Source organism: Castor canadensis, chromosome X, assembly GCF_047511655.1.
Source record: "Castor canadensis chromosome X, mCasCan1.hap1v2, whole genome shotgun sequence".
NCBI classification, from domain to species: Eukaryota; Metazoa; Chordata; class Mammalia; order Rodentia; family Castoridae; genus Castor; species Castor canadensis.
The window spans coordinates 121522710-121542682 of NC_133405.1; the positions used below are offsets into that span (position 1 = coordinate 121522710).

Here is a 19973-nt window from a genome sequence, read left to right on the forward strand (position 1 = left end):
AAGACTTTGATTGGCCATGCCTTTTCTTACATGAATCCTAGAATCTGCTGGAAATAGTTAACACTGACATTCCTAGAGAACAGGGAAGCATGTTGTGGGACTGGGTGGGACCACAGACAGACAGACGTCATTTGTCAGGTGGTCTACTACAACTAAAGTTTTCAGCACGCTGTGGTTCTGGACAGTGATGCTCGCCACGTTCTCTTGATCATTTCTTCAAGTTCTGATTACTGTTCCAACCATTAGGCCAAAAACTGTTCTTACAGCTGAACTGCAGTCTCATTTTGAAAATCAAAGTGATACAAATCTCTTTTTTTACTCAGTTCTCAGAACTTCTACTTAGCTTCTGATTTTCACCATGACAATGACCATCCTCTAGCATGGTAAGTGTCTACTGGAACCCTCCAAATTGGGCACAAAGGGCTAACTCAAAGGCAGGGCTTTTGCAGTGGAAGTGGTGACAGTCCCCACTGATTGGATGTGTGATAGATTGATACTGAAATGAACTTTAAGTGCTCTCAAAATCCACTTTATGCATGGGTAATTTATCTCAGGGGAATTGAAGATGCTAATAAAACAAATCCTTTATGAAGATAAAAGAAAAAACTGAATTGCAAGGCCATGCCCATCAAAGCACTCGCCAGCCACCACTTCACTTCTCTAAATATTACTTGCAAATTCACGGGACTGAAATATTATCAGTATTTGCATCCAAATCGCAAAATTCAAAGCAATCAAACCTTTTGCATTCCACTGCTGCATAAAAGGAATTAAGAAATGGGGATGTGAAAATAATCCTCTGCTTTTGATGTTTATTAGGTTTACAAAAAACTGTACAGTTTTTTTCTGAAGAAAAAGCATTAACTTAGTACTGGTATCAAATAAACTAAACATTCATTAACAGGAAAATATTCTGAACTTTATTTTTGCACGTTATTCTCAAGTACACAATTACAATAATGTCACACATCCCTATATGATTTTCTTTTTATGTATTTTACTTTTTTTACAAAGTGTACAGAGGGAGGGACATACAATATTTAATAGGTATTTCTACAGAACAATAACTTATATTATGTCCTTGTAAAAATCTGTACCTCTTTAAAACATTTAACTGAAACATCCATTTTTAGCTTTGCTAATCAAAATTGTTTTAAGAATTAAAACTAGGTTGTAACTAATGTCAGTACATAACAGTGACTACAATTTCATTTTCTCTTTATACAGACAAATACATTTTATATTCACTTGACCAAACCCTTAAATACCTTTTAAAGGCTTCAATATTGTGCTTTAAAAAGAAAAGAACTGTGTATGATTCCAGATTATGTAAAGAGAAATATATAAAGTATGTAAAGTATTGTGTTCTTTATCTTTCAGTTTATTTAAAAAAATATAGTTAAATGACCCAATCAGTATTTTCTGTATTAATTTTATAGGATGTTTTAAAATTAGTAAATTTCCACATTTAGGTGTATTATGTTATTTCTGGGGAAGATAAAAATTAAGGGAAATTTCAAAGGTTCTCACAAAAAAACAGACAGAGGTTTCAAGAATAGCAGGGCAATAAATCACACAATTGTTCAGTTACTTTTTTTTAAAAGCACGTTAGGAGAGGCTAAAACGGTACAGGAATTCCCTATGGTACAGAATAGGGAACCACGCCTTGGCTTTGACTGGCATTAGATTAGAGTTCATACCAGCCTAAAGCACTTGTTTTAGAACTAGACCAGATCAATCTAGCACTTCAGAGGCTTGCCAAACACCAAACAGAGATATCTAACCCTAAAAATATAACTCTGGAATACAAATATTGATGGCAAAGAGAAAGATGAAAGGTAAAAACCTAACGGCACAAAGGGGATGGAGCACCATAATGAGGTGGCAAGGCAGCTATCGAGTAGGAAGAAATTTCTAAATCTCCCTTGATGTGCCAAGTATGTGTGCTGACAGGCAATTCCAGGGACCCCAAGAACTGTTTCTGTTCTCCAAGAGTTATCTTAACATAATCAAACTCTAATTAACCAAGTTCATTTTATAAATTTATGACTGATGCATACCTGTATGTTGGAAACTGCCAATTCTCAAAGAAAAGTGAAACTGAAAGATTTGGTGAGGTTCCAAATAAGGCCTCAGATTTTCCTTATGCACTTGGAACACACCTTTATCTCCTAATCCAAGCCAACTTGAGTGGTAAATTTTCTAAGCTTACTAACTAACTGTTGAAGAAATAACAGAGCAGGCTGAACTTGCCAATTTTAAGTCATAATTAGCACCCGTTCTCTGGTCCATGGAGCCATCACACTCTCTCTGTCCCCCTCCCTTGTTGAGATAAGAGTTCTCTCTCAGGCATCTCAGAGAGAAATGAGGGACTCACATCTGGATACTCATTAGCTTTTCAGAAAAATATAAAGGCATGGAGCTGAAACTATGAAAACGTTCTATCTATAAACATCTTAACCTCTATTTTTTGATTATTTTTCAATTACCAAAGATATTTAAAAGAAAATACCTTTACTCTTTAAAAATACTAGTGTCCTTATTTTTCCCTCTAATTCTTCACCTGAGTAGTCTCTCTGAAGAGCAAGACTAACAAAATGCTCTCTCATGCATCCCTGGATCTTTCATGTTATTGTAAATTTAATAGTTTCATTACAGTTTTTAAACAACTACTACTGGGAGTTGTGTGTATATATGTAAAATAAGCAATACACACAGATACATGTTACATATATATGTATATATATAATTCAGGGTACATTTACATATATAAAGTTGCAGAAGATCCTATGAGTCACGAATTACCTCTAGGAGATTCCAAAATGCAGTCCTCAGTTAAGTGTCATTTGTAACACACAACCATTCCAAGACAAAGCAGCACAGACAGAATAATCAAAATACAACAGAATTGAGTAAAATTTTCCAATAAAGTTTTCTAAAGTTTGCTACACTGACGAAAGATGTAAATAGTCCAACAGAAACCAAAAAGAATATTTTGTCTGCTAAACAAAATGAAAAGTAAACACGAACCCAGCCACTAGTCTTTATTCAGCAATGCCAGGGACACAAAAGCTCAAATGCAAACTTTCATTGTCATATGGCCTGAAAATATTAAGCAAGACAAGCAAATGACCTCCATGTTATGATCATTAGACCTAGCTGTAAAATCACCCATTCATATTAGAGGTCTCTGACAATTTTATTGTGAGAAATTTATGGGGGAGAAAAAAGTCAACATGAATACTTTCAGAGTTACCAATCTAAAGTTACCTTAAGTTCAATGGTCTTAGAAGAGTACCATCAAGGTAAGCAAGGTAATTATTTAAATAAATATAAAACTCCTAAGATAGAAAAATTCAGAATAGAATCAGGGATTACTTTATTACAAGCAACAAGCTAACTGCTGCTTTTCCCCATTTATTAAACAAACTGAATAGAATTCAGAACACACTATTGAACAAAATGTAAAAAAAAAAAGTCAACTAGAAGAATAATTCTATTTGTACACAGCATAAATCAATATACAGTATTGTATGTGAACAAGACTGATTGGCTTTTAGATGAATATTCTGCTTCAAGGCCAGTTTCTCTACACGTCTGTAGAAGTATTGTTAGGGCAAGCTCACTTCTTTATGATGTCGCATTATGTGCTGGTTCTTTTCTGAGGGTCTTCGGAACCCTTTCTTGCAGTATTCACACCGGTGAGGATAGTCTTTTGTATGAATGGAGATAACATGCCGTTTAAAGCCTGAGGCATCTGTAGTGCTATACTCACAGTACTCACATTGATAAACTTTCCGGCCACTGTGTGTCTTCATATGCTTTTTAAGCTCATTTTGTTGCCGAAATCCCTTTCTACATCTCTTACATCTAAACGGAAGGTCCTTTGTGTGAACCGAGAGAATATGGCGACTTAGCACAAATGGATCTGCAATCTTAAAGTCACAATGTCTACACTGGTGCATTTTTTTACCCTTGTGGGCAGCCACATGTTTCTTGAGTTCTGAAGGCCGGTGAAAGCCTTTATCGCACATGTCACACTTATGGGGGTAGTCCTTAGTGTGAACTGAAATTATGTGTCGCTTCAAATCGCTTGAGTTCGAACTCTTATGGTCACAATGCAAACACTGATGTGTTTTGCTCTCTTGGTGGATAAGAGCATGTTGCTGCACCTCTTTGGTATCTGAGAAAGTCAGAAGACAAATGTCACACTTAAATGGCATTTCTTTACTATGCTTAGTTTTTACGTGCGTTTTCAAGTTAGAAGAGTCTGCAGACCTATATTCGCAGTACTGGCATTGGTACGGTTTCTCCCCAGTATGGATTCGCATGTGCTTTTTGAGCTCTGATGGGTGACGGAAACCTTTACCACATTCTACACAAATATGGGGAAAGTTCTTGCTGTGGACCGCCAAGAGGTGGCGATTCAATAACCCTTGTTCAGCTGTCTCATATTCACAGAATTTACACTTGTGCATTTTGTTGGCTCCTTTTTCCTTATGCACCATTTTGTGAGTAAACAAAGCCCCCGTGTGAGAGAAATGCTTCCCACACTCATCGCATTCAATCGCCTTCTCTGCCTTGCTGGTCAGCTTGTGGCTCTCCAGGTGATTGTGTAAACTTATCTTCTTATTGGTAGTGTAATCACAGTCAGTACAGCGGTACTTCTTCTTGGCAAGGTGTTCAGGGTGGTTTTTCATGTGCCTTTTCAAGAAACCTCTCGACTTAAACTTCTTCCCACATATCATGCAAGGGTAGACTGTCAAGGGATGTCCATCAGGGCCAATAATTATTGCTAAGGAAGGAAAAGAGAAGAGCATGAGTTATCAAACCAAGTTCTGTTTTGGTTTCTTTAAAAATTTAGTGTGTGTTCTAAACACTACTGGCCAAAGCAATTTGCAACTGAATATTGCTTTAATCATTTTTCAAATGGTCATGAGAACCTGGTGTGGAAACCACTTAGTAAGACAGCACCAACCTCATTCTCTCCAGTTTAACAAAATGAATGAATAAACATTTAACTTCTATCAACTAGTGATTAGAGACTTATCAATTTAGAAATCTAAGGGGAAATTCTCTACAAGTTTAGTAATTAAAGTTCCTACTTTGGCTATTTAAGAAAACATACTATATGTTAATTTACAGGAAAGCGTAAATACAGCTGGGGGTGTGGCTCAAAAGGTAGCATATCTACCTAGCAAGCATAAGACTCTTGAGTTCAAACCCCAAGAAATGCAAAAAAAGGCTTAAATATAGCTATAAAGTTTTTAATATACAAATAAGCTTACAAGAATATGTAGAATATAGGGGCTAGGCTGGGTGGCTCAAGACTACAATCCCAGCTACTTGGGAGATGGAGATCAGGAGGATTGCCAGCCCAGCAAAAAGTTAACATAATCTCCATGTCAACAAAATAAGCTGGATGTGGTGGTATGCGCCTGTCATCTAAGTGACACCTGAGATTGTAGGTAAGAGGGCCTTGTCCAGCCAGCCCTGGGCAAAAAATAATCTAAAGCAAAAAGAGTTGGGGGAATGCCTCGAGTGGTAGAGTACCCACCTAGCAAGCACGAAGCCCTAAGCTCAAACCCCAGTACCATCAAAAATTAATTAAAAGAGGCAGAATATGTCATAGGACCTGAAATGCTTAACCTGCTCTACAAATTACACCTGCTTTATGTCCACATAATTAGATTGTTTAAATATACTAATTTTTTAAGTTAATGCTTATAACAAAGGACTCATTTTCACGTAAAAATCATTCAAGTTTTGAATTTTTTTCATCCATTTCCTGTTTCTTTTTATCCGAGGAAATCATTCATGAATATCACTGAATTCTGAAAATTATATTTTCAAATTCGGTAACACAAAAGCTACATGTGGTCTAGCAGCTAAAATGCCATCACACCATCCCTATGGATACACATAGAGTTTCCTCTGAGAGCTTGCAGAGCACGCTGCGCTGTGGAACTCGTGAGCCCTCACCTGTTTGGTACTGCCTGGAATCAGGTCTTCTCCTTTTCTTTGGTTTTTGTTTAGCCAGTCTGCCGAGGCCAGCAGACTCATCTATGTGCAAGAGGGCACTTGCAGTGCCATTCCGGTTTTCAATTCCATCAGAATTATTACCTAACAATGCGCATTAAAAAACAAAATTATACAGAATTATGAATTATAAAGAATTAGGAATTCTTTATTAACTATGACAATGAAAAGTAAGTCATGATACTCATGAATGACAAATATTCCCCATTCTAGGTAATGGGTTTTATGAGCACGTTAATTATAGCCAAGATGGTAGGAAATGCCTAGCTTCCAAAGCTAAAAACATATGTCAGCATTTTCCCCGTGGACTCTCTTGTTGTCTCCCAAAATTGTAAAGTCATGGGCCAGATATAATCAAGATGAAAAGTTTCAGGTTGAAAGCCTATGTACTTCTTGCAGTACTTCCTTTTACATAATATACACACAAATGAAATTCCTGTTAAAAGTAAAGACAAAAAGCAGACTTTATAATGTTCCTCTACTCTTGTTTAAATCAAATAATCCTTACAAGGTACTGGTATTTAGATTTCTGAAATCTAAGACCACAGAAACTGTTTTTCAATCACAAATTAATGTTCAAGAATCAACTCAATCCAAAGAGCTGCTCTATGACATACCATAAGCTGCTGCCCATGCGATTGGCATGAAGGTTTTGATTTCACTGTCATCCATTTGCTGTTCATGTACAGCAGCAGCTGCTGCCGCTGCCGCTGCTGCATCCTCCTCACCCACGATCACTTCCATATAAACTTCATCAGCGATTTCAGCAACATCTAAGCAGAAAATTATACGAACTTTTCTGACCAGGTTTACAGAGATCACAGGAAAGATACTTTTATTTCAAGTCAGTAAATAAGCAAATGGAAAGAGGGTCCAAGTATTACATAGCCAGAACCTAGCATTCACAAGGTAAGCACTTAATAAATATTTGTTGAATGAATTATTCACTTCTTTGCTAGCACCATATCTGATTTGAATGCAACATTCTAAACATACATAAAGAATAACTGGTTTTCCTTGGAAAATGGCAGCATAATATTCTCTAAAATGATGCTACTTGTTTCCGTCAAATACTGGTCGTTTAAAAAAAGAGAGGAGAGCTATAGAAACATAAAATGTTCTCCCACAAAAAGGCCACCTACTTACTTAAATCTTCGTCTTCTTGCTGAGAGTCATTGACAGTCATATAAACCATCTTTTCCCTTGGAACACGAATACTGTTATTCTGATCCAGCACTTCCACTCCATGGTCATTCTCAGGCTCACTCTCCACAATGTCTACGGTTCCACCTATCAGAGAAGATGGCTCCAAGCATTTATTTGAAAATTTCATTCCTACTTCTTCCTTTTTACATACGTTTCTGTTGCTACATTAGAATTCTTATTTAAAAATCATCTTCAGAAAAGATTTCAAAAGTTTTCAATCTACATGACCCAGAAACAATCAGGTTATATTTGACCAGGATGTAAAATATTGTTTTCTCTTACCCAAGTCATCTTCTCCAGGGTCAGCTTTAAAAATGTACACCTTGATAACTTCAGGACAAGTGCCATCCACTTTACAAGGATCGATTTCTGATTCTGCGTCCATGGTCATTTCAGATGAACCGTCATGTTCTATTTTGCCAGCATCATCCACTAAACAGGCAGGAAATATATCACAAATACTAATAGGAAATACTTAAATAAAAGATTACTGCTTTCAAAAGTCCTTTTTACAGATCTGGGACTATGGCCTATGTGGCAGAGTACCTGCCTACCAAGCACTGCCAAAAGGAGAAAAAAAAAGTCCTTTTATACAAACAATCTCTAACATGACTCACGTAAAACTGGATGAATTTACCTAGACCAACAGAAGGCTCAATAAATACATTTCTAAAGATTTCTTAAAATGGAATCAGATATTAAAGCAGAAACTACTATACAGACAAAACCTCTGGTAGCCTAGAAAACTATAAGTTAATAGGAAGAATAAAATTAGCCTATATGTAAAAGCATTCCTACATTAAATACATTCTTTTAATACCTAAAATGATGTTCAAACAATAGCCTAGTCGTAAAAATTAAAAAGCCTTCATATAAATATTTTACAAGCACTCCTTCCTAGTTATTATTCTTGATCTATTTCCACCAGCATAATATATCTAAATATAAACAAAACACGATTGCCAAAAGGTACACAGCAATGAGACAGCCAGTGGAAATTCTAATTCAGTCTGCTTAAACTTACAACCACACATACACACACCTTTTTTTATGACAGTAATGAGGCTAGGTCCTTGATAGCAAATGTAGCAATATGTGAACTCAAACAAATTGTCATATACCCACTGCCCTCCTTAATGCCTGGGTTATGTTAAAAGGAAACGAAAAAAGAAAATGGAGGTGCATATTATTTCCAGTAGTACAAAGTCGGGATACATACTGAACATTACATTTTTCAAAGCTGTGTAAACATAGCCAAAGAAATAAGTGTGCTGTTATGCATAAGATCTAGAAAATAAAACACAAGAAAATGATGTCTTTAAAACTCTGGATCTGAGTAAAAACCAAAAATACAATCCCCATATAATGTAACCTTATATTACACATCACTTATTAGCATCTCTAGCACAAAAATGTGGCAAAGATTAATGAAAACTCATCACCTAGGACACTAAAGGAATGTTCTCTCTACTCTAGGAACAACTGGTCTATCTGACATAGTCCAAGCCCAAGCAGGAGTGAGGACTAGAAAAGAAGGCTCGTTTACCTTGTCCTCCATAGCCCCAAAAAGCCTTTCCATTTCCCCCTTTTCCTTTTAATTCCCTTTCTGGTGTTCCCCTGCTAGATATATACTTTCCTTTAGGTTGGACATTTATGTTTACTCAATTCAACAAACAGTGGATCACAACAGTATATTAAGACTTGGCTAAGTGGCTAGGCCAGTGGCTCACATCTATAAATCCTAGCTACTCAGGAGGCAGAGATCTGGAGGGTCTCAGTTCGGGGCCAGCGTGGGCAAAAAGTGAGACCCTATTTCAAAACTACCCAGCACACACACAAAGAAAACAGGCTGGTGGAGTGGTTCTTCAAGTGGTAGAGCACTTGCCTAGCAAGTGTGAGGTCTTGTGTTCAAACCCCAATACTGACCAAAAAAAAAAAATTAGGAGACATAAATATGAAAAAGTGATGGACTCCAGAAGTTTACAGTCTAGTGGGAGAGCAGCAAAGTAGACAGATGATTATTTTAAATGTAGTAATAATACAGCTATTTATTAAGTGACTGAAGTATGATTTAGTACTTACAACAACCCTATAAAGTAGGTGGTACAGTTTTATCAACATTTTACAACAGAGCAAACTGAGGTTTAGAGGTTATTTGGAGTCACATAGAATTCAACTCTCAAGCCACCTAAGTCTCAATCAGAGTTTGCCAACTTCTGGCATTTGGAGAATAGCATGGCAACTGGCAAAGGCAACTGTGACTTCTGCAAACTCAGTGAGTAGTTTTAACTATCTAAAGATGCTTTCCTTTAATGGAAACCAGATGGATGTGTTCATGACTCAAGCAGGCAGAATTAGTACTGCAACCAAGGCTAGGTGGTGGTGGTTTTGACCACTGTAATGTTTTTAGTTCCTAGTCATCTCTTGTGTAATTTACAATCACAAAACCAAGACAGAACTCATATTGCAACATCTTTGAAGTGATACTTCTGCAAAGTCCTATCATCAGGTTCCAAAAGTGCCTGTATCTAATCAAAATTCTTCCTATCAAAATTCTTACATAAATCAAGATAAATATGGAATTTCCAAAACCAACAATTTATCAACTTGGCTTTTCACTTACTGAAAATCAAGACCATCCACATCACTGTACAGACCCAGAAGTGGTGGCTCATGCCTGTAATCCCAGCTACTCAGGAGGAAGAGATCAGGTGGACCGTGATTCCAGGCCAGCCTGAGCAAAAAGTTAGTAAGACTCCCATCTCAACAAAATAAGCCAGACACAGTGGTACATACCTGTAGCCCCAGAAAACATAGGCAGGATGATCTTTGTGTAAGACCCTAACTGAAAAATAACTAAAACAAAAAGGGCTGGAGGTATGGTTCAGTGGTTAGAGTGCCTGCCTAGCAAGCTTGAGGCACTGAGTTCAAACCCCAGCACGGGGTGGAGGCTGGAGGGGGTGGGGTAGAGCTGCCACATAGCATACCTAAACTCCCAAACCTTTCTCATTTGTCATTTATAAGCATAAAAATGATAGAATGTAATCAGCTTGCTTCAAATGCAAAGTGCCAAGAATCCCAAACCCTGAGCCACTGAAAGCAGTTATTTTGGTCTCTCTGGTTTTTGTTTTTTTTTTTATTTTGGGGGGGTTGGTGCTGGTGATGAATCTCAAGGCCTCATGCATGTCAGGCAAGCACTCTATAACTGAGTACACCGCTAGCTTGTCTTGTTCTACATATGACACTGTCACAGCAAACTGCACTTAATATACATTCAGCTTCAAACCAAACATGTTACTTAAAAATATATTTGCTAAATTAGTTTACCTTTCTTACATTATTTTTTTTCTTTTATTCATATGTGCATACAATGTTTGGGTCATTTCTCCCCCCTTTCCCCCTCCTCCCCCCATTACATTATTTAAAGTAAGTTAAAATGAAGGTCATTTATGGAGAAAAAGTAAAAGCTTGTTTACACACATTGCAAGATGATATTAAAGCTGAACTCTAATGCAATCTTTAGTAACAAATTGATACAGAACATGAAGAGGATTAGAGTCAGAAAGGAACTGAAAATGTCTCTCTGTGCACTTATAGCTGCCATGGAAACAAAGAAAAGAAATCTCACTCTGGCTGAGAGAAAGAGAAGGGCACTTATTTTAGGTAAAGGACAAAGGAGGAACAAAGGTAGAGACACAAGAAATGGCATGATGAGATTGGGGGCAAAGCATGACGCAGGACATGTGGCTGAATGCTAAGCCAAACCCAGCTCATAAAAGACCCTTAGAATTCTGATCAGAGGTTTGAGAAGATCTGCTGTGGGAGATGGGAGACATTTAAGCAGAACAGTGACTAGGTCAGATGCCCATTTTTGTTATACTGTCCTGCTGGCCTTTGGTGGATCCAAAGGGATCAAGACTCAAAGCAGGGAGACCACTTGTGAGTTTAGTGGTGGCAGGTGACAGATGACAAAGCCTTGAAACAGAACAGAGGTAGTACAAATGGGGAAGAGGGCTGGACAATGCCTGTCTTGGAACTAAGATGAACAGGACTTGGTGCCCAACTAAAAGCAGAATGTATCAAAGGAACCAAGGATAACTCTGGGGGTTTTGATTTATGAGTGACTGGGGAAAGAAATGTAGAAAAGGATCTTTCTTCCTAGGTAGTTAATGACTTTAAGATCTCAAGGACTAAAGGATTTTTATGACATACCCAGCTTAACTAAACCAAGGTTATTTCAGAATTTCAAATTGGGGGTAGCATCAGAAGAATGAAGAGCTCACCAAAATTAGGCAGAAGAGTCCAGAATAAGTTAGTAATATTACCAGAGAACTCATCTCTGAACAGTTTGATATTGATGAAGCTGGCCTAAACTTTTAGCAAGGTTTGTCAAAACTAATCCTAACAGGTATTGGAAAACCAAATGTCCTTGTGTTTACAAAAAACAAGGCCAGGCGTGCTGTTTTTGCATACATTAGTTTGTCAGTACCATTATGAAACCCTTAATGATTGGAAGAAAATGAAATTTTTGAGCTTGTAAAATGTCACAAATTTACCTATAACCTAGAGTAAAAGACCTGTTTCCCTTCATAAATGTGTGGGAAAACACAATTCAAATATACTAATTTACCTGACAAGCAAAGCTATTTTATTATTAGACAAAAGTAGAATTCACCTTCAGATTTTCACCTTGAGAACTGGCTCCACTAACTCAACCTATAACATTATTCTGAATATGAAATATTACAGAAGTGATTTTTAAAAAAGAACACTTTGATGGCCCTAAGTACTCAGAATTTCACTGTGATTTTAAAGCTACCATTAAAAATGTATTTCTAAAATCAGACAAAGAAGGCTTCAATAAAATTGAGTCATCATATGTATGATTTCTACATAAGTGCCTTCTTCTAATGTGGTAATGAAGAACTAGAACTTTAGAATAAGGCCTCTCCAAAATAGAAGAGTATAATTTCTGGAAATTAAGACTACTTCTAATAATAACTACCATTTGCACGGCATTTTGCAATTTCCTTAGTGTTTCTACAGGTTTTTTTATTTCATGTTTCTCATCTTTTTTCCTTAGTGTTTCTACAGGTTTTTTTTTTTTATTTCATTTGTTTCTCATCTTTTCCAGATAAAGAAAAAAAGGTTCTGAAATGAATGGTATGTGACTTGCCCAAAATCAGTAAGCTACTGAGGTTGGGGGACAATGGGTGTGTGCCTGTCTTTAGAACCCAGACCTTTATTTTTTTTCTCTGATTTTTAAAGAAATGTATGCTCATTGTGTAAGACTTAGTGTTTAAAAAAAATTACCAGTAATCCCACCAGCCAGAAATTCCATGTTGGTAAATTTCTTTTCCATCTTTTTCTACTCTAAAGTGAAACTGGCAATGGGGTTTCCCCAAGACTTATGTAATAATCTTTACATCCCAGGCAGCATCTTAAACCTCAAAACTGAACTGAAACTTTACTTATCAACAATCTCAATAATAATAGCAAAACTACTATACTGCTTCAAGGAAGCTTCAGTAAAACGCCCTGGAGACGGAAAATGGGGGTGATTATTTGCAATAATAGTAGATACTATGATATGTAAAAATATACTTCATTAAGATTTCAGTAAACCCAGTCATTTCTGGTAAAGAAAACTTATGGGGCAGGGTGGAGGGAACACACTACTTCAAATTGTTAAGAGAATGCTGATCTAACTATTTTAAAAAGGCAGGACTGAACTAACTGGTTCTTATACGGAGAATATCACGTCATGGCAAACCTAACAAGGAATGGATGGTCCTGATGGATAATGGTAACACTTACTGAACATATACCTCATGCCATTCACGACTCTGAGGCCTTAAAGCGTACCATTTACTCTTTAATGGCTTCATGAAATAGGAGATACTGTTTTCTTATTCTCACCTCCCGAAGCTTCTAGTTGAATTTCACCATAAATTTTGCATAATTTATACATATAGTATTAGATTTGCATTGGAATTGCATTTTGCCTAAATTTATGTAATAAAAAAGGTATCTTTACCATTCTCTGTTTTTCCATACCAGTTCTTGGTAGTCTCCCCATTTGCTAAACTGCCTAATTTCTCAAGACCAGACTGTAAAGTTTACTTACCTTCCCCCAAGGAACAAAATAATTGCCCTTTAGTGGATCTTCCCTTCCCCAGGGTTCCCACCAAAACACCCCTGACAATACCCTCAGCTGGCCTTCCTGAAGCAAGATCCTGACCTTTCTCTCTAGTGCAGAAGAGAGACCCATTTCCTTCCAAGTAAAAGACGACGACGTAGCATAGTCTAGCAATCCACCTGACCAAACTGCCTCTGCCTTGGGTCCTGTCTCCCCTCAGCAATACCCCATATGCCCTTGACTTAAGGAATACATTTTTTATTTCTACTCCTTTATGCTTCTTCAATTTTGTTTAAAAATAAAAAAGATAGCTTGTGGATGTAATTACACAACTTATTATTTAAGAAAAGTACTAAAAATGTATAAAGGAAATTAAAATGTGCTCAAAATCCCACCACCTCTGGAACCATCAAGAGAACATAAGAGATCATTAGACATTTCTCATGCATTTACACACAAAAGGATGAAAGAAAGAATGAACAGATTTTTTTGACAAAAATTGGACAGGATAGCATGGTATTTTTAAACAAAAGTTATTACATTAGAATTTATCTGAACAAGAGCAAAACAAATTCAGTTCTGCAGATGATCCCATTCCTTCACACATACTCTCAATTCCCTTTGGTCTTACCCCTCTTTCATCACACTGGCGTGGCAGAACCACAAACTTGGCAAGCTGCCTCTTTGCCTCTGCACTAGCACCTATGTAGCTAAATCCATTTGAAAATACAGACACACACACTGCTTATGGTTTCACTTTGAATCTATGATCTGGTACTACTCTCCCCTTCTCCTCTTTTCCAGATTCCCCTCTCCTTTCCTTTCAAATCTCTAATACTACCACCCCATCCCCGCTCCCTGCTTCTGACCTCACTTCTTACTTCACTGAGAAAATTCACTAACTATCTCACCCCACCAACCACTCATCTGCCTCCCTACAGCTACCTGCTTCTTTATGAAGATTCCCTCTTTGCTGCTCCAGTATCTATCTATCTATCTATCAATCATCAAGTATCTATCTTTATCTTTCCCTCCCTTCCTCTCCTTCTATCTCATATCTGCTCAAAGGGCAAGGTGATGGCCAATTCTGAGTAGGACACAGCAGATAAACAGTAATTGTTAATGACAAGGCCAGTCTGAAGCTCCAACTGCTTATAATGCTTTCAAGATATAGATATTTTTCCAATTTCATTTTTGGTGGGAGAAGGGGGAAACTGAAACATCTTTGCCTTGAGTACTTTATTCTTGGTATAAATCCAACGAACACCCAGAATGAACGTTATACTGATAACTCCTAATTCATTCATTTTAGTGATAATTTCTAAATAAATCTGAATACCTACAGAATAAATTTATTCCTTATTTTTTTCTTCAGTGCTGGAGATTAAACCCAGGGTCTGGAACATGCCTGATAAGCATTCTACTACTGAGCTACACCATGTGACCTAAATAATTCTGCATGGAATAACAGAAACCACTCTATGAATTTTATCAGAACAGGCCTTTAAAAAGATGTTTAAGGGGTAGGGCTATAGTTTAGTGTTAGCGGACTTGCCTAGCATGTGTGAGGCCCTGGGTTCAAGACACCGAAATAAATAAATAAATCCCAGAGATGAACAATTCATAAACTGAAAAACTAAAAATATGTTTACGGTAACTAAACTTTAAAATGATGTACTGTATCCTTGAAAATCACTAAGGGAGATTTAATGTTCTCACCACAAAAAATTAAGTATGTAAGGTAATGCATATGTTAATTAGCTCAATTTAGCCATTCTGCAATGCTGAATTCCAAAATTTTATGCTGTTTTACCAAATGGTTTAAAAAACCAAACTGGAAGCTGGACACCAGTGGCTCAAGCCTGTAATCCTAGCTACTCAGGGGGCAGAGATCAGTAGGGTCACGGTTCGAAGCCAGCCTAGGCAAATAGTTCGAGAGACCCTATCTAAGGCTGGCAGAGTGGCTCCTGTGGTAAGAGTACCTGCCTAGCAAGTGTGAGGCCTTGCGTTCAAAACCCCAGTGCCACCAAAAAAAAGGAAAAGAAACAAGAAACTGGTAAGGTATGTACATAAAAATAATGGTAAGATAAACAGGCATCCAGTAATTAAACCATGGAAAGGAATAAATATTTTACTCTCTTCTGTGCTAATGGCTCATAGAATCAATTCAGTTTTAGATTTGTTGATCATTAGAGTTTATGCTTTAAACATACAGGTTTGGATGACTAACGTCCTGCTTAAATTGGAGTGAACATAAGACCAACTGGTCAAAAATACCTAAAGTGGGTGGTCAGGGCTATCACATGCACCATGTGCAGGTATCCATTTACACTGTAGTTGGGCAGTGAACAGCTGTATGCAACAACCCTACAGCAAGGTCTTCAGCATGTCCAATGTTGCTCTTCTGGTAATGGCTTTGCCATCTGCCCAGCTGCATAAACCAGAAACTAGGGAGTGAGCTTCAAACCCTTCTTCCTCAATCCTAAATTTAATCCAAATTCTACTTCCTAAATATGTTATGAATTTGGTTCTGCCAAACTCTATTGATAAAACCGTATTTTAAACTATTATCATCTGCTCCTTACGTGGCCTACAATAACCTCCCCAAATGTGCTATTGTGTTTCTGATTTCACTTAACTTGTATCTGCCCTCAACATTGCCATTATCTTTCCAAATTATAAATCTAAACACATTATCATTAATCTGCCTAAACCTTCAACAGCAGGCTATAAAGGTCAGGGTAATAGTAAAGTAGGCTTCTTAGTGCATTTAAGGGCCTTTTTTGGGGGGGAGGGGGGAAGTCCTGTCCATTTTGCCAATCTTAGTTCTCACCATTTCCTCCACTCTCTCACCAAAGACATCTGCAACCCGAACAGTAAGCTAAGTCTTTGAACACTCAATGATATTTCACATCACCCTGCCTTTCCTCTCTCCTCAGCCACCTACTAAACATTCTATTCATCCCAAATTATTTATTTTTTTAAAGATGTGATAATTGAGCAGGGTAGTAGTGGTTCACGCCTGTAATTCTAGCTACTAAGGTTAGAAGGATCGTGGTTCAAAGCCAGACCCGGGCAAAATAGTTCATGACACACTATCTTGAAAATACCCAACATACATACAAAAAAAAGGGCTGGTGAGGGGCTCAAGTGATACAGCATCTGCCTTGCAAGCATGAGGCCCTGAGTTCAAACCTCAGTATCGCAAAAAAAAAAAAAATTTTAAATAATGGAAATTGTGTTAGATGTTTTGTTTCTTTGAGAAAATACCCAACAAAACAACTTCACAGAAGGAGTTATTTTAGCTCACTGTTTCAGAGGTTTCAGTCCATCACAGTGGGAGGGTGTGGCAGAGCAGGCAGCTCACTCATGGAAGCCAGGAAGCAGAGAATGCCTGCCTTCTGGGATGTCTCCTTTTCCCCCTTTAATTCCATCCAGGCCCCCAACCTATAGGATGGTGCTGCCCACATTCAGGGCTGAGCTTCCCCCCTTACCCAATATGCAAGTAAGGCCAGTGTAATAGCTAATACCATAAAATTCACAGAAAAAAACATAGGCGTAAATCTTCAGGAGTTAGATTAGGCAACAGTCTCTTAAATGTGACACCAAAGCACAAGAAATGACAACAACAAAATGTACGGATAAACTGAACTACATCAAAATTAAAACTTTTGTGGAGAAGGAAGGTCCTTGGTGGATGGGAGAACTTTAAAAAGGAGAGGAGAAAAAAAAAGCATGGTGGCTCACACCTGTAATCCCAGCTACTCAGGATGGGGAGACTGGAGGATCAATGTTTAAGACCAGCCCAGGGTAAAGATAATAAGACCCTATCTCAAAAGCAAACTGGGCATGGTGGGGCACACCTATAATTACAGCTACTTGAGAGGCAGAGGTAGGAGGATCATGGTCCAAAGCTGGCCCAGGCAGTTAGTGCAAGACTATCTAAAAAAGAAATTAAAAAAAATAAAAGGACTAGGGACACGGTTCAAACAGTACAGTGCTTGCCTAGCAAGTGAGAAGCCCTAAGTTCAATTCCTAGCACCACCACCAAAAAAAAAAAAAAAAAAAGTTTTAAAGTTTTGAGCATCATAGGGCACTACCGAAAAAAATGGAGACAACTGACAAAATGGGAAAAAATATTTTCAAGTGATACATCTTATAAGGCACTTGTATCTAGCCTATATAAAGAACTCTTTCAACTCAATAATAAAAAGACAAATAACTTTAAAAAATGGACAAAGGAGCCAGGCACCAGTGGCTCATTCCTGTAATCCTAGCTACTTGAGAGGCTGGGATTGGAAGGATTATGATGGGCAAATAGTTTTTGAGACCCCCATCTCCAAATAACCAGAGCAAAATAGACTGGAGGCATGGCTCAATGGGATAGAGCACCTGCTTTTCAAACATGAAGTCCTGAGTTCAAACCCCAGTCCCACCAAAATTAATTAAATAATTAAAAATGGGCAAAGGAATGGATGGAATTGGAGAACATCATTCTGAGTGAGGTTAGCCTGGCTCAAAAAACCAAAAATCGTATGTTCTCCCTCATATGTGGACATTAGATCAAGGGCAAACACAACAAGGGGATTGGACTATGAGCACATGATAAAAGCGAGAGCACACAAGGGAGGGGTGAGGATAGGTAAGACACCTAAAAAACTAGCTAGCATTTGTTGCCCTTAACGCAGAGAAACTAAAGCAGATACCTTAAAGCAACTGAGGCCAATAGGAAAAGGGGAACAGGTACTAGAGAAAAGGTTAGATCAAAAAGAATTAACCTAGAAGGTAACACCCACGCACAGGAAATCAATGTGAGTCAATGCCCTGTATAGCTATCCTTATCTCAACCAGCAAAAACCCTTGTTCCTTCCTATTATTGCTTATACTCTCTCTACAACAAAATTAGAAATAAGGGCAAAATAGTTTCTGCTGGGTATTGGGGGGGGGAGAGGGAGGGGGCGGAGTGGGTGGTAAGGGAGGGGGTGGGGGCAGGGGGGAGAAATGAACCAAGCCTTGTATGTACATATGAATAATAAAAGAAAAATGAAAAAAAAATGGGCAAAGGATCTGAATAGATGTTTCCTCAAATAAATACAAATGACCAATAAGCACATGAAAAGATGTTCAACATCACTAGACAGCAGGGAAATGCAAACCCAAACCACAATGAGATACCACTTCACACCCATAGGATGGCTATGCTCAAAACCAGATAATAGCCTGGTCTAATGGTACACCCAGCACTTGGCAGGAAAGGCAGAAGGATCATGACTTTGAGGCTAACCCAGGTTACACAGTAAGTTCAAGGCCTTCCTGAGCTCTATAACGAGACCCTGCTTCAAAACACCAAGGGTAGCCGGGAGCCAGTGACTCATGCCTGTAATCCTAGCCACTCAGAAGGCAGCGATCAGCAGGATCATGGTTTGAAGCCAGCCTGGGCAAATAGTTTGTGAGACCCTATGCAAGGCCTTGGACTCCATTTCCACACCACCACCACCACAAGAAAAGAAAAGGAAAAAAAAAAGGAGAGAGAGACAGCGCTAATGACAAGTGCTGGAGAGGACATGGAGTGACTGGAAACCCCATACACTGTGGGTAAGAATGTAAAATGGTGTAGCCACTTTTAAAAAACAATCTGGTAGTTCCTTAAAAGGTTAAAAACCCAGTCTTTCCACTCCCATATATATAAATAAAAATGTTTTCTCACCAAAACTTGTACACATGTTCATACTATATTCATAATACCCCAAAGGTGGAACCAATTCAAATAATCATCAACTGACAGACTAAAATGTAATATATCCATACAATGGAATATTATCAAGTATTAAAAGGAATGAAGTACATGCCATAACCTGTATGAACCTTGAAAACATCACACTAAATGAAAGAAGCCAATCACAAAAGACTACATCTTATAGCATTCCATTTGCAAATACATCAAGACAAAGAGTAGATTAGTGGTTACAAAGGTTTGGAGGAGATGAACAGGGTCGATGGGAATGACCGCTAAAGGGAGTGTGATGAAAATTTTCTAAAATTGATGGTAGCAATGGTTATACAACTTTATATACACTAAAAATCACTGAATCACACACTTTAAATGAGTGAATTGTATGATATGTAAAGTATTATCTTGATAAAGCTACTATTAATAAAAAAATTTATTTCGACACTTAAAAATTAAATCTAGGATTAGAAAGCAACACCTAACTCCTGTCTATCTTCTACTTAACTGCACTAATTTAAAGACACAGGATATGTCAACAAAACCAAGACTGACATCCCACTGACCACATATGTTAGTATCAGAAGTACTCAAAGAATACTGGCTTGCCTGCAGATGTTGAAAGGCAGTTCCTAACTCATGGCCAGATCTTCTCCAGCATTCCCTATTGCACAAACTGAGGTTTCACAATATGGTGTTGTGATTATGCAGCTGCAAAGTGAAACTCCAGGAGGCTGAAGACCACTTGCAAAGATTTTTGGGACACTCTGGCAGCAGACTCACATTAAAGAACTAAGAAGCAACCTGAGTAACAAGTAGATGACTCAAACACTCCAACCTCTTAGACAGCCGGAAAACTCC

General features: G+C 37.9%; 1 protein-coding gene across 7 annotated transcripts in view; it reads right to left on the reverse strand.

The window, feature by feature from the left end:
• Positions 1 to 792: 792 nt before the first annotated feature.
• Positions 793 to 19973, reverse strand: part of Zfx (zinc finger protein X-linked) — a 61200-nt gene continuing 42019 nt past the window's right edge. For all 7 annotated transcript variants that reach the window (XM_074063680.1, XM_020180515.2, XM_020180497.2 and 4 more), the window contains exons 4-8: positions 7528 to 7677; positions 7186 to 7329; positions 6657 to 6812; positions 5983 to 6123; positions 793 to 4795 (exon numbers count right to left, since the gene is read on the reverse strand). In XM_074063680.1, coding sequence (XP_073919781.1) covers positions 3612 to 4795; positions 5983 to 6123; positions 6657 to 6812; positions 7186 to 7329; positions 7528 to 7677 — 1775 coding nt within the window. In that variant the 3' untranslated portion in view covers positions 793 to 3611. The remainder of the gene's footprint in view (positions 4796 to 5982; positions 6124 to 6656; positions 6813 to 7185; positions 7330 to 7527; positions 7678 to 19973) is intronic.